At 39.4% G+C, this 15,538-nt stretch overlaps 1 protein-coding gene across 1 annotated transcript in view; it reads right to left on the reverse strand.

Moving 5' to 3' along the window:
• Positions 1–5,810: 5,810 nt before the first annotated feature.
• The window catches only part of Pla2g4a (phospholipase A2 group IVA), a 115,925-nt gene continuing 106,197 nt past the window's right edge, over positions 5,811–15,538 (reverse strand). Inside the window, exons 17-18 of the mRNA XM_090340210.1 lie at positions 14,618–14,775; positions 5,811–6,300 (exon numbers count right to left, since the gene is read on the reverse strand). Of these exons, the coding sequence (XP_090196336.1) occupies positions 6,169–6,300; positions 14,618–14,775 (290 nt within the window). The 3' untranslated portion in view covers positions 5,811–6,168. The remainder of the gene's footprint in view (positions 6,301–14,617; positions 14,776–15,538) is intronic.

A 15,538-nucleotide genomic window follows, 5' to 3' on the forward strand; every position in this document is an offset into this window, starting at 1 on the left:
AATACAGTGTTGGCACAATCTGAGGGAGAAATTAAAGTTTCATTGAGGGACAGGCATTTCCACTAGATGTAAAATAATAACTAGGAGAGGAAACTTATTCAAAGGAATGATGTACTAACATAAGGCTATTAATAACCAAAGTTTGGAGAGAAGTGTATCTTAGTTCAGATCTAGTAGAGATGGAATAGAAGGGAACCAGATGAAAAGTGGCCAGGCAATGAATATGAAAAGCCTCATAACCTATGAGATGTTGAGACTCTATTTTCAATACTATTATCAACATGGTGTTCCTATCATCCTCTTCATGTCTTCATTCAGAATAGAGTAAGTGGAAATTAGCTCAGAATCAGACATTAGGGGAAAGTGATTGTGATTAAAATCAACTTAGTTTGAAAGTAATACAGTCAATAGATACAGATATAAATTAGATAGTCATTTCCAGCACACAGTAATGGATAGAGTTTCTGGCAGATGACCACTGGGAAAATATCACCACTATTGGTTTATTCCCATAGGTTACCAATCACGTTTACTTGAGTTGCAAATGGAACTATGGAACCACGGACTGGAAACTGGAAAGAAACTGGGTTATCTAAACTGCTCCCCATCCCTGGCCTAGAAAATGTATCCCTTGAAGTAATAGCCAATAACTATGTGAAGAAAAGCAAGAACAAGTAATTGACGTCAAGTATAATTTCACTATTGAACAAATCTAAATTATAGATTTCATTTTTCTTATTTGGGGTCACAGTGTCTAATTCTCTGTCCACAGGAATCCTACCTGCACTTCTCAGCAACTATGCAAATTGTAATCCATTGACACTCAAACCTTTGACACTGAAATGACTGGGAATCCAGATAATCCATCCAGAATCCTGGAAGATGAGTAGCTGCGTGCATGAAACAAACTTACTTAGAGACAAACTACCATAATTCTACTATATCTGCATCAAATGATTCCCTTATAAACTTACCTCTTATATAGAATAATTGATAAAGCTTTCAACTAAACTCAAAATAATGTCTCTGGATCTTCTAGAATCTTTCTTCCTCCAACAATCCACAAAATTAGGGACCTCCTTAAAGCTTTTATGACTGTACACTTCTTTTCCCCTTTTGTTTTAGTTAATTTTCACTTGATTAGAATTATCTTGTTGCAGCATGTGAAAAAAAAACTTTTTTGAGATACTTTAAGGTTTTAAATGTCTTCAATTTATATGCTTGTGGATCAACACCAAAAGCCCTAATGTTCTATTGAAATGCATTGAAGGATATAGAATCCACAAGGAGATAATAAGCTCATTTTCTAGAAGAAAAATAACTGTCTCCTAAATCCTACTTGAAATTCTGCTAATCTTTTGAGACTCAATCTCTTAGCCAATTCTCCATGAAACTGTCCATATTTACTTCAGTTTTAATGGGAAAAAATGAACAGTAATTTACATGCAATTAATTTGTGTCATTCATCATTCCGAGAGTTATATACATTTTTCCTGTCTCTTTCACTTGTCTGTAAACTCTTTGAAACAAGAACCACGTCCAATGTATTCTGATGCCTTACATCAAGTTCTCTACAAAAGAAAGCAGATTGGAAGGTCCTCATGTAAGTAACAAGCTAAAGGTTCACTTTGGGGAGTCTAAAAATGAAAGAAGAACAAAGGATGACATGGGAAGGCAGTGAGGCAAAGTGGAGGGTTTGAGGGTGGTCACACTTCAGCCTGGTTGCAGGGAGAACTCAAGACCATGGAAAGAATCAGACAATGACTGTCACTGTCAGATGAGACTATTTTTTTTATCCCTACTTCAATTAGTCATGGGTGGCAGGCTTCCCAGAAGGAGGTCCTAACACCTCCTTCCATCCCACCAATGCATCCCACTAGTTGAAACAAAGGCAGCCAGGGCTTTAGCATCCAAAAACATGTAGGTTAAGGGAGCCAAGCAGAGCACCAAGAGTACTGGCTAGAGTTTCTCTCTAGGATCCAGCATGGTATCTTACACATAGGAGAAACTAATAAATATTTATTGATCTGGACTGTTAAAAACAACCTTTCTATTCACCAAAATTTTCATTGTTTACTTATTTTGTTCTTATGCTTTCATAGACCTGGGTGATAGTCATGGGATTTGTAGTTTGGTGTTTATGTTATTAATGGAATACAAAGACCACTAGAATGGTGGTATAAAATATGTGTGTGTGTGTGTGTGTGTGTGTGTGTGTGTGTGTGTGTGTGTGTGTGTTGCTTCTTGGGCTTGAACTTGGGGTCTTGCTAACAGCAGGAGTTCTACACCTGATCTATATATCCAGTCTGATGCTTTTCTGGCTTATTGGAGATGGAGTCTTGAGAATCTTTTTTCCTTTTTTTCTTTTTTGCCCAGACTGGCATTTAAATAAGGTTCTTTAGACTATGCCTCATATTTAGGTGAAATTTCAGTTGTGAGCTACATTTTTGGAAAACTGTAGCTCTTGAACTATTTTGAAAAGCTTGTGAAAAACTTATTGAAGGAATTTCCTTTTGCCAGTCATGGAGCTTGAACTCAGGGCCTGGGCACTGTCCCTGAGCTTCTTTTGCTCAAGGTTAGCACTCGATCACGTGCGCCGCAGTGCCACTTCCAGCTTCTTCTGATTATGTAGAACTGAGGGATTGAACCCAGTGCCTCATATTTGCTAGGCAAGCACTCTACCACTAAGCCTCATTTCCAGGCAAATTGTGGGCTGTTTGATCAATGATTTTTTTTTTTATGTCTTTGGCTTTTGCTCAGCTGTGCAGTGTTAGGAGAAAGAAGTGTGAATAAGTTAGCCACTGATGGTCGTGCTGAAGTTCTAACGCCAGGATTTTAAGGAATTTTAAACATTTTGAAACAATGTCAGACACAGAAAAGTTGAACATACAATGTGAAGGTAATTTGTCTTCTCTGCATCATATGGAATTTGTTGTAGGCAGGCATGTGTGGTTTATGAATAAAACCTTAAATACTCAGGAGGTTGTTCTCCAGAGAATTATGATTCAAGGCTAACCCAGACAAGAAAGTTCACTGGTTTTCACCACCAAAATAACTCTCAAAATAATTTAAAAAAAAACTGTGGTGGAGGTGAAGCTCAATTGTTAAAGCACCAACTACAAGAAAGTAAGCAAAGAAGTCAGTAAGTACAAGACTCCAAGTTCAAAGCCCACGACTGTTCTTCCACACTCCCACCCTCAGTAGAAACATGTTATTGAAATGGGATGTGCGGAGCATGGTAACACACTCCTCTAATTTCAGCTATGTGGGAGTCGAAGACAGGAAGGTCATGATTTAAGGCCAGCCCAGCTGAAAATGCATGAAATCACATATCTTTTAATCCTAACTATCCAAGGGGAAAGACAGGGGAATCACAGTGGATATTCTAAGAAAACAAACTAAAAACAAAAGGAAGCATAGCTCAACTGGAAAAGTCACTGCCTCGTAAGAGCTTGGCTTCAAGTCCATTCCTGTGTACCAATAAAAAGAAAATTACATAGGCAACATGGAGTCTTTCTATTCTGAAAACTTTAATGTGTACTGACTTCACATAAAGTCTGCTTCATCACTGCAACGTGAACCATGAAAGTCACAATGTTTGCAGCATTGTATTAATCGGGTAAAGTCCTCTGAGGCATACTCCTGTTATACCAGATGCCCCATTTGGTCAGTGTGACCCACAGTGTGGGAGGAGACCATACAGTATTTGCAGCTGCTGAGTCTCTTTATTCTGCTTCAATCCAGAATTCTTCAATTTGCCCCTAAGAGCCCAACTTGATAAACCTTGACAATTGCAGAAGGGAAACTGAGCCTTACAACAGTACAGGTCTGTCATGGAAGCAGTGCTGTGTCTTCTCCTGATGCTCCATCCCAGTATCTACCCCAGCTGCTTGCCCCAGTTAGCACCCCCACTTTCCCATGCTTAGCCTTCTGCCTTCTCTGCCATCCAAGGACTCTTTCCTCTGGGTGAATGAGAATTTTGTAGCAAGTACTCAGAAGTAATGCATATTTTTTATTCCTTTTCAATCTGTCAGCTTTCCTATTTACATCACAATGCAGTCATGTTTGCCAATATTATTGAAAGGATCATATATAGTCGACCATTTCCATTAACTTATTAGCATTCCTCTGCAGAATACTCTGTGTGTGTGTGTGTGTGTGTGTGTGTGTGTGTGTGTGTGTGTGTGTGTGTGTGTACACATGCTGGTCCTGGGGCTTGAACTCAGGACCTGACCCCTGAGAATTTTTTTTGCTCAAAGCTAGAATCCTACCACTTGAACCACAGATACCCATACCACTTTTAGTTGTGTTTTTGTTGTTGTTGTTGTTTGTTCATGGTTAACTGGAGTTTAGTATCTCATGGGCTCTCCTGCCCAGGGTGGTTGGGCTCTTCAGTCATGATGTTCAGATCTCAGGGCCCTGAGTAGCTATGATGGTAAGTATGACTACAGATGTGAGCCATCAGCACCCAGCAAGTATACTTTATTTTTAATGCTAAATTTTCCCAAACATTTATTTCCTTCCTGGAGGTTTCTTGGTCTTTGTCTTGTTCCCATTGTCCTTCTTTGAAAATGCCTTTGCACTCTGCAAAATAAAATGATTTGGATTCATGCTTTGCCTGTGCTTATCCTGAAATCAGCTCATTGGTTGAAAAGCCAAAATCTGGGAGCCAGGTGGTCTTACTGCTATGGAGGTGTCATACACAGCACACACTTGCTCTTCCCCCCCACACACCCCTTTCCTCCTCTAAATGAACACTTGGGCAAAGCGGCAGTACACATAGATGCCATGTTCTTGCAGTGAGGAAGTGAAAGGCATGTGAGCAACAAAAATCAGAGTCCAACCCAGTCCTACCTTAAAAGCTAGGCATTCATCCTAGCAGGGCTGGAACAATTGCTACAAGGTCAAATCAAGGGAAAAGGACTCTAACCTGAATCAGGCATGAAATCCATTAATTCTGATATGTTTCTTTGCCTCTCTGTACTTGTTACTTTACAGGAATATTTGGGAGGATACATGCAACAATATTACCAGTTTTGAACAAATACCACTCATTTTCTGTACCTTCTGCTTGGAAGTGAGAACACTGTGCCCTGTCCCCTTTCCCTGGACACTCCTAGTCTTTGTTGTGGAGCCTATGCATTTTCTCTTCCCCATGGACATAGCAGATCTGATATGCTCTGCTATCCTCTCCTCCCTGCCATCTTCCCAGGACCTTACCTGGACCCTATTTAATATCTCACACGACCAGTATTTTCCTTCTTTTTTTGCAGTTGTTTGCTCAGCACTTAGCACTCTCCAACAAGTTAGGTAGGTGTAGCTCTGTCTTGCTTACCACTGGCCATCTTCACAGGTTAAAGTTTGGATGTAAAGGATGTTACTCCCTGCTGTTTCTACAATGCCTCAGGACTCTTCCCTGGGACCAAAGGCCCTGACTGGTAGATAGGTGTCCAAGATAATGTCAGCCAAGTGAATATTCCATTAGATATGATTATATCATTTTATACCTACTGAAGAAGCACATACTGATTGAACAAAATATACGTATTGTCCAGATTGTTCTTACAAACATAAACAAGCATGTTAAAGGTTTTACAAGTTTCACATTTGAGCGTAGGACTATTTGTTTTTGAAAGCAATGAATCTGAAAAATCTCTCATAGCAACTACATATTTTATTCAGAAGAATAAGTCAGAGATCTGTGTTGATTTTCCTATCAATGTATTTTATTTCAGATGTGTGTATGCATACATACATAAAAATAGTGTTGTGTCATGGTATGAATGAAACTCAACAGTGAGTAACATTCACACAGAACGGGAAAACTTACTTACTGAAATTGGACTATTAAATATTTTAAAAATAAAACTATATCCAAAGAAAATAAATGAGAGAAGAATGATAAGGAATGTTTACAAATACACTATACGTTATCACCACTGATATCAGAAAATTCTACAGACAGAAACTGATTACTTAATACAGTGCTACAGGATCCACACCATGTATCAACCTTAAACTTGTAACAGCATTTTTCCATACAGATGATCAGCTGGCTGCAGCATTAGTCTTTTAGGTTCAGTACATATCTGTGCTTTTAAATCCAGTTGTCATGGAATGACAGGTGACCATCAGCATTAGAAGAGGCTGCACTTCCTGCCACTCAGACTATGCCGTGGGTTTACTTAGAAACTCCTTGTTGAAAAATCGTCTTGCCTCCACATTACTTAGGGAGACAGAGCATCGAGATGGATTCTGTCTTCTGTACTCAATGCTTTCCACGATAGCATCTTTTATGACCTGCAGATGAAGAGAAAAAAATGCATTGAGAGAAATCTGGGTTATGTGTCCATTATACATAGGAAGTCAACATGCCACATTGCACTGTAATTAAACTCAAATCCAGTGAGCTATTCTCCCTTCCCCTACTAAAAAAGAATTCTAAGATTGCTCCAGGTTTTGTTTGCTGACCAAACCGAGCATAAAATTGCAGCATAGCAAATACAGGTCTGATGCATCCTTCACAAGGAAGATGGTAATGTGGAATACAGTTGCTAAATCTACAGTGTGTCTTTTATAGTGAGCAGACAAGAGGGAATGGAGACTACAGTGATGCCAGATGCCACTGAGTGAGAGGAAAAGGCATTGCTGAAGGAATACACTGTCAATCACAGACATTTATAGAATCTTATCTAGGTAACACCTTATCTGTGACTTCTCTGATGAAAATACACTGCCACTTTTGCACAGAATAACTTTTATGAGCCCCGAATTCACACTGAAAAGAAGAAATGTAGTTAGTGTCCTGTTAACCTAGCTAGGGATTTTAGAAGAGAAGAGAAAAATGTGCCATTTGGGAAGAACGGTTACCTCAGGGTAATGGAAAGCAGCTTTGGAAGCAGGAGCCATTTAGTGCGAGAGGGCAGAAAACGTCATCTTAACTATGAACCAAATACCTGTCTCAAGGCACTTGGAATAAACAGAAGTCATAGGATGTTTCACAATGTCTCCCCACTTTCTCCTCAGGGACATTAAGTCATCGCTCATGTGTTTCGTGCCTCGTGCTTTTTAGAGCAGCTCTTAGGGAGTCTAAGCTGCTTCATATCCCACGGCCTCCTCCCACTCAGGGCTCTTGGGGCCCAGACAGCCTTGCAGGCACGCACAGAGGGCTTTTCTCAGTCCCACACACTCCCTGAGCAAGCGTGATCTGAAGCCTGAAGGAGAGCCTGGTGTTGACCTCAGTTGTGCTCCCACGTAATCCGTGCTCTGTGACTTAATATCAGGCCCAGGAGGCAGGGCCTTCCCAAGGAGGAGAATGTCTGGCCTGTGGGCGGTATAAAGCCCATGGAACCATTTCCAACGTGATGAGCCACACATACAGATGTCCCTTCTATGTGTCTCATGGGCTAATCTATGCTATCTGCTTCTGTCCATAATTTGCATGGCCCTGGAATTACATTACCAAGATCCAAATATAAAAATCCTTTATAAATATTCCTTTTCTGGGAAGTAAAATGGTTGATCATTTCTGCAAGTCTTTCATATTGTGGAATGAGCAATTTGTGGAAGAAGTATAATTCAGTAACATACTTTAGTGTACATATATATGTATATATATGTGGGGTATATATACATATATATACATATATATGACGTGGTACAACTATTACTGAATCTTTTAAGATTTCCCATGAGCAAGAGGAACATAATTAGTCCTGTGATGGAGGATGGTGCCTAAAACCTAGGAAAGAACAAATAGCCAAAACCCTTTATCTCATTTCTTCTTCTTTAAAGCTAGAATGTTGTGGGCCAGGTACTCTGTGGCTCATGCCTATAAACCCAACCATTCAGGAGGCTGAGATCTGAGGAGCCCTGTTCAAAGCCAGCCCAAGCAGAAAAGTCCATGAGACTTTTATCTCCAACTCATCACTAAATAGCCTGAAGCAGAGTTTGTGGCCCAAGTCATAGAGCACAAACCTTGAGAGAAAAAGCCAAGTGAGAGAAGAGACTTTATGTTTAGGTGTTAGTACCAGCATAAGGATACATGGAAAATAGGAACCAGGTTACTAATTTAGGATTCATAAGTATTGGGGATCATTTATATATAGTGCTTTGGGCAATGTCTGGCACAGCTGGCATTTATTAATGTTGTTACACCTAAGTTATTTGTGAGGAAAATTAGGAGCTGTCAGTTAGAAGTTAGGTGATACTTTTGCAAATAATAAAGAATTATCCTATTATACAATATAATTTCATGTCAATTCCACCATTCAAAGTGTCCTATTCTGTGTCTCCTAATAACAATTTGTCTTTCTAAAGGCACAGGTTAACATGACCATCAGTTCGTTTCTACTTTTTCTTATTAGCCAGAGAAATAGCAAGCTTGTTGCAGAGAAGTTCCAAGGATAAAACAAAAACAAACAAACAACAACAACAAAAAACACCTTTTCAACTACTGGAAATATTTTAGACTAGAAAAGCACACAACACAATGGAAACTTTTCTGTCAATGGTGACAGCTAATGTCTTTATCCTGAACTCTTGAGCATAAAACATTAATATCAACATCATAGAGTAATGAATTTTCCAAAAAAGTGGACCCTTAGCTGTAAATAAGCCATTCTCATAAAGGAAAAGGAACACTGATATTTAATAATGTGAAGAAACACAAATTCAATGAAGGTCACATGTGCATCCACTAGGTGGCAACCAGACACTGTAAAATCATGAGTTCCAATTACTACAGGTGGTGGGAGTTAATGCTATAATAGAACCGGAAGCTAAACTCACTACTGTGTCATGCTGCAAATAGATGTATCCAAAAAGGCAATCTGTCATGTTAAAATCTCTAATTTGCTGTTTATACTAGGAGTAATCTTAATGTGTTGTATCTATTTCCTCTTTCATTCTCCTCCCAAATGCACTGAGTCTAAAATAAAATACTTCCTGTCAGTGTGACGCACAGGCCCTCATATCTCAGCTTTCTCCATCCTTTCTGCCCATCTCAAAATCTAACCCATGTCATTCCTGACTTGTGTTACTCAAGGAGTCCCCTACTTTTTTGTGGGGGTCATGGGGCTTGAACTCTGGGTCTGGGAACTGTCCCTAAGCTCTTTAGCTCAAGGCTACTACCCTACCCCTGAGCCCCAGCCCCACTTCCCATTTTCTAGTGCTTAACTGGCTATAAGGCTGGAGGAGTCTCGTGGACGTTAGTGCCTGGGCTGACTTTGAACCTTGATCCTCAGTTCTCAGCCTCCTGATTAGTTAGTATTACAGGCTTGAGCCACTGAGCCTGGCTAGGGTCTCCTACTTCTTTGTCAGTAAAGACAGAAATGTAAGAAATCATTTTACAAAGTATGTACAATATTACTCTCTCCTTCCCTATTCCCTTAGGAAACAAATTTAATTAAGGGCTGGTGGCTCATGCTGGTTATTCTAACTATCCGAGAGATTGAGAACATGGGGATCAGAATTCAAGACTAGCTCAGGCAGAAAATATTTATGAGATACCTTTTCAGTGATGTGGGCTGGATACACTGACCCACCCATATTATCCTAGCTCCTGGAAGAACTAACATAGATGAATCATACCTGAGCAGGGAGCAAGACCCTATCTCAAAAATAACCAGCTGAACAGAATGCTGGAAGAATTTCAAAATGCCTACCAAGCCTGGCTAGTAGCCACAAGGACCAGAATTGAAATTCCTGTACCAACCATAAAACAAAAGAAATCACATTTGGAGGTGAGATATTGATATATTCGTAGTCAATACTAAGTTTCCAACAATAGAAAGCAATCAAACCAAAAACAAGAGTCTGAGAGAGTTATGGTGTATTTTGAGATAGAAATAAAAAGTATTTGGTCTACTATCATGAATTTGATGGCTAGCATCAGCCTTCCTAATAAGAACTGACATATAGCCAGGCACCTGTGCCTCACACCTGCAACTTCTAGCTACTCAGGAGGAGCTGAGTTCTGTAGGAAGCTAGAGCAAGACCAAGCCAGGCAGAGATGTCTGTAGGTCTCCATTTCCAAACTGGAATAATTTGCTAAACTCCAGGCAGGAGGCTTTGTTCAAGCAGTAGAGCACAAGCTACAATTAACCACTGAGCACAAGTGGGAGAGGCCCCTTCTGAAACTGGATTCTTAATAGTGATCCCACTACAGGATAGGAAGATCATTTCTTCATGTTCTGCCCTGTATATGGGAAGAAGGATCATTGCTCAGAGAAGTGAAGAAGATTCCATACAGCTAGGACTTTCTAAGTTTCCCAGATAACTCTGTTAGCATTAGATCATTCTGTCTGTCTGTCTGTCTGTCTATTATTTTGTGTGCCCCTACTGAGGCATGAACTCAGGGCTTGAGTACTATCCATCAGCTTTAATTCTCATGGCCCACAGCTCCATTTCTGGCTCCTCAGTGGTCAACTGGAGATAAAACTCTCACAGTCTTGTCTGGGTTGGCTTCAAACCTCAATCTTCATATCTCAGCCTCCTGAGTAGCTCAGAATAGAGGCAGGAGCCACCGGTGTTCATCAGAAATAAATTTATTATACATTTTTTGTTTTATGCTAGCTTGTCTATTTGTTAATTTAGGGCTATTTACCCTGATGCAGATGATACACAAAAATGGATTATTTCCTTCCAATACAGGTCCAATAAAATAGGCCATGACATACTTCCAAATTATGTTATAAAAGACAAGAACCTCAGCTTGTGCCTAGACACTCTTATCACAATGATGAAGATGACCAAATTAAGATCTAAGTAGTTGTACTTTCCCTCATATTAATTAAGATCTACTACCATGTGCATTACAGAATTATTAGACAAACATAAAGACTCAAACTTTACATATGTGACGTACACATAATAGTGTCAGAGACTATGGCAGAATAAACCTACAGAGTTCATTGAGAGTGAATGGAAAACAAAAGTATCTTCCTGTGATCACAGAATTAATACTGAGAAGGTGTCCTGCTTCCAGAGTAAAGTATTGGCTTATAAACTGAGGTGTCAGCTTGGTTTATGAATGGAGGTGTGAGCAACCTGGCCAGCAATACATTTTGGGGAGATTCCCATGGCGGGGAACTCTGCATGTAACCAGTAGCACTTTGTACTTGACATTGGCTATTGATACTCTGGGGAAAGGGGAAGCACAGTGAATAATTTACAAATCAGTTTTGAATACACTGTACCTCCTCTTAGGGGCCAGGCATTATTAATAACTCTGGAGGTTACAAAATAAGTTGAAAAGTCATTGCTTATACAGGATTTGTCATTTATAATTAAAAGCAGAACATATAGGCATTAATCATATTTGCTGTCATTACTACATTAGCTATTTCAATTTCCTATGTGTATATTAAATGTCATGCCCTTAAATTATATTATTTCTTTTAAACTCCATTCAGATCCTGTAGCATCTGAGCCACTGTTTCCCCATACACTTGAAGAAAGTGAAAAGTAGAAGAAGTAGCCTACGTGTCAAAGATCACTCAGCTAAGAGGCAGGAAAGTGAGGCTCTCAAGACCCAATTTGGTCTGACTCCAAGCCTTTGCCTCCTCCACATACCTTCTGCCTGCCACTGCAAGCCACTATACATCAGTCAAAAAGGAACCGAAGGAAGCAGACTATGAAATACTGTAATCTTGTCATAGTAAAGGCACGGAGGCCACGTTCAGTGCAAAGGAATTTGGGAGGACTGAGTAAGAGGAGAAACCCAAAGCTAAACCCCAGGATGCTGTCATGAAGTGAGCAAATGCAGAACAAAAACTTCCCAGGACGAACTGAGATGTAACATGTACAAACACAGTGGGGGAAAAAAAGTGGCAACAAGAGCACGCAGCTATAGTCAGAGCCAGATCAGATGAGAGTCAGGTTGGAGGATGAATTGAAGAAGAGAAACTGCCTTCAGCCACACACACTGGTCAAGGCCACCAAATTGTAAGGATGGGCAGATAAGCCACCGAGTGTGCTGACAGTTTGTACTCTAGGGTCTGCTGTTTTTAAACAGCGCTGGCAGTCGTGTGGGATGATACTGAAGCATAAATTCATTCAAGTGGTGAGTGTATGGAATGGTAGATCCTAACAACTGTCCACCATGCTAATGTCAGCGAAATCTAACTGTTCTTTATATATGTATTATCATGAAGCTTTGGTAATGATCGAAAAATGTGTTTTTAATTACAGTGCACATGGTAGGTCATCAAGAGTGATAGAATTGAAAGATTCTCTCTCTCTCTCTCTCTCATACAAAAATACATACACATTCATTCATTCAAAAACACATTTGCTTGCTGCACAGACTGCCATTACTTGTAGAGATATATACACACTTTGCACGCTACACATCCTCAAAGGTCTTGTGGTGCTCTTCCTGTGGACATCCAGGGCTATAGGATGGACATGCTCAGATTCCAGATCCTAATCAGTTTCCACTTACAGGGCACTATTCATCTATCACCTTATTATGTATTGACTACCGCTGATATAATTGGTCCCCTGACATCTACATTAGAGATGAGGAAACCAAAGTTCCAAAGGTATGAGTGGCTTATCTGAAGTCATACATGTGACCCCTCTGGGATCTCAAAATGAGATCTAATCCATGATCTGGCCTCGACATTCCATGCCAGGAATGGTACCAGCAGCTCTTTATTAGTGCCTACTTAATGGTTTGAGATGAATCAGCACTGAATGGGCTATAAGTCAAAATGGTTGGTTTGGACTTTAGTCTATTTTTGTTTAGGCTTTCATGTTAACTTTCACATTTATGTGTCAAACAAGCTACCTTGAAGAAGGCTTGGTACGGTATTTAATTGGAACTCTATCACTTCTTACAGAAAACATGTGAGGATTTTATATAAACCAGAAATGAAAAGAGCAAGAGAAATATAGCTGTTTAAGATAGAAATATGTGTGTATATGTGTGTGTGCATTTATTAAGTCCAACAAGATATTTGTATAATCTAGCTCTTTCAGGATGATCTATGACATTTAGAGCATTTCATTTCAAGTAATATATGAAATATATTTTCGTACTTCAAAGATAGACATAACTCCTTAGCTCACTTCTGTTTCTCCTAGTATGGCAATTTATAAAACATAACTCTTCTGTGAACTTTTTTTGACTCCTCATTTCATGGATTAATAGACTAATATACTAGTTTTCTCTTTTGGCCAGTCTGGACCTGGCACTGTCCTTGGACACTTTTTGCCCAAGGCTAGTGCTCTGCCATTTGAGCCATGGCACCACTTCCGTTTTTATCTGAGTATTTGGTACCAAGAAATTGAACCCAGGGCTTTGTGCATGCTAGGTAAGCACTCTACCACCAGGCTACACTACACACTACACTCTCGGCCCATAATTCTCTCTCTTAATATACTGTAAATTTCACATCACCACAGAAATAATGTAGCATGAAGCTTTCAAATGTTCACTTATAAGCAATATAAATGAGAAATAAATACACTGAGAAAAATCAAATGTAGTGTACATTTTGTTAAGTATGCCTTAACAAAGAGGCAGGCTGAAAAGAAAGAATCTTAGTCATAGAACTTATTAGTAAAAAAGTACACGTGTTTACAAAATAGAAGACAAACACAGCCCAGCTGTCATGATTGCACATAATTATCATGGATAATCTCAGGACAAAGTGAACAGGCCAACAAACTAAATGTGCCAAAGTTCTCTTAGCTCACAAAATCTAATTAAATCCCACATAATCAGAACACTTATCACATGCACTGAGTTCTTTTGTGGCATTCATTTAGTCTCCAAACACACTGACAGATTAAACATTATCTCTTTCTCTACTTCATTTCTTTCTTTTTCTTTTTAATTCTTTTTTTCTTTCCCATATACAAAATCCAAGTAAGTCAATGAACTTGAGCTTTCATCATTGATCTTTTGTCAGAAATTATGATTTGGGACTTGAAGCTAATGATTTTAATCACACCAAAGTACATGTTAAATGGTGATTTTTTTTTCCAACTAAGGAATCTCACAGACATGACATCTAAGTAGGAGAGCAGTAATACAAATGATTGATGCTGAAAGGAAGGACTTCTTCCTAAGGTTACAAAAGCAAACTCTAAAAATGAGTAAGATTCCACTTGGCAACATTATCAACATGCATATACACATAAACACACACACACACACACACACACACACACACACACACACACACACACTGCACTTAAAAGCGTAAACACATTCACTAAAAATCACGTAATGAAATTTTTGCTGGGTAACTACACTTCCGGTTGCAATCATTTTTCTGCTCTTCTATTTCCTTTACATCATTTCCCTCCTTGTTTATAATAATTTATTTTTTATGAAAGAATGAATACACTGGAGGCTTCATGAAGGCAGATGAATATGAAAGTCACCTAAATGGAGAACAATATACAATGTGGGCTTTGCCAATTTGGAGTCACATGCCATGTGGATTTCATAGGGCCCTTTGGGAGTTTGTGAAATTGTTTATACATGGGAAGTGAAGTAACACATTTGTACATCTTACATTTTCCTTTGTCTCAAACAACACAGCTGAATCTATGTGCTGTGAAAGCAATGCAGTGATGATCAACAGTGACAGGTGGTACTTACATCAATATTGTTCAGGGTGTTGAAGTGCATCAGATCATGCAGCCTCTTGAATGCTTGATTTGGGTATTGAAAGTTGAACGTTGAAAATGGTGATTCGGGATCATCAAAAATGTCGAAATCGGCTATTTCTTTCTCTTCCTGGGTTTCTCTTGGAACACCTGAGCAGCAGAAGTCACCCATGGTATTATTTTGAATATACAAGATATCCCTAAACCTCAGGGACTAAGACATACAAATTGACATTGATGATAATGTTGGAAGCCTCCCTGGGCTTGAACATGCTATATCAACTGACAGATGCCTCTGTGATGTCAGTGTCTCTATCTGTGCGTCATGGCTTTCTCCTCTCTCTCCAAGAGTAGAAGACGGTTTTGTGTGCTAGCTTCTGTCTGGAAATAAGGGTAAATAAAGACTTGATGGGCTGTGTATAAGAGCCCGGCACGTCAGACTCGTGGTACATGGTTGAGAAGAATGGATTCTATTGCATTTCTTAGACTCCCCCTCAAAGGCGGTCATTTTCTGCTTGGGATAGCTGGCTAACTAACACATTCTTCAGTTTCTGCTTTCCCTCCATTTAACCCATCCTCAGTCCTTGCTAATCCTTTCCCCAAACTCTGCTTCTGGGTGAACACAAGTCAAGACTTTATCTAACTAACTTTATCTAACTAGCTTTCTACAGAAATCCTCAAAGTGATCTCCTTGATAATGAATGACCAAAGAAAATTCCTTAAACTTCAAGAGCTCCATTGCTTGAAGACTAAAACTGACAGTTAATTCTTTCCCTCCACTGTTAAGATGTTTCCCACAATAATCTCCCTTTCCAATCCGAACAAGTCTTCAGCATTTTTTCCTTCATCCATCTTTCCCAAGTTGGAAGGAGGTAGGTTGTTCACATAATGGAAAACTGTTGTCTTGGGTTGT

The sequence above is a fragment of the Megascapheus bottae genome, chromosome 10 (genome assembly GCF_031878675.1).
Source record: "Megascapheus bottae isolate mThoBot1 chromosome 10, mThoBot2.hap1, whole genome shotgun sequence".
NCBI classification, from domain to species: domain Eukaryota; kingdom Metazoa; phylum Chordata; class Mammalia; order Rodentia; family Geomyidae; genus Megascapheus; species Megascapheus bottae.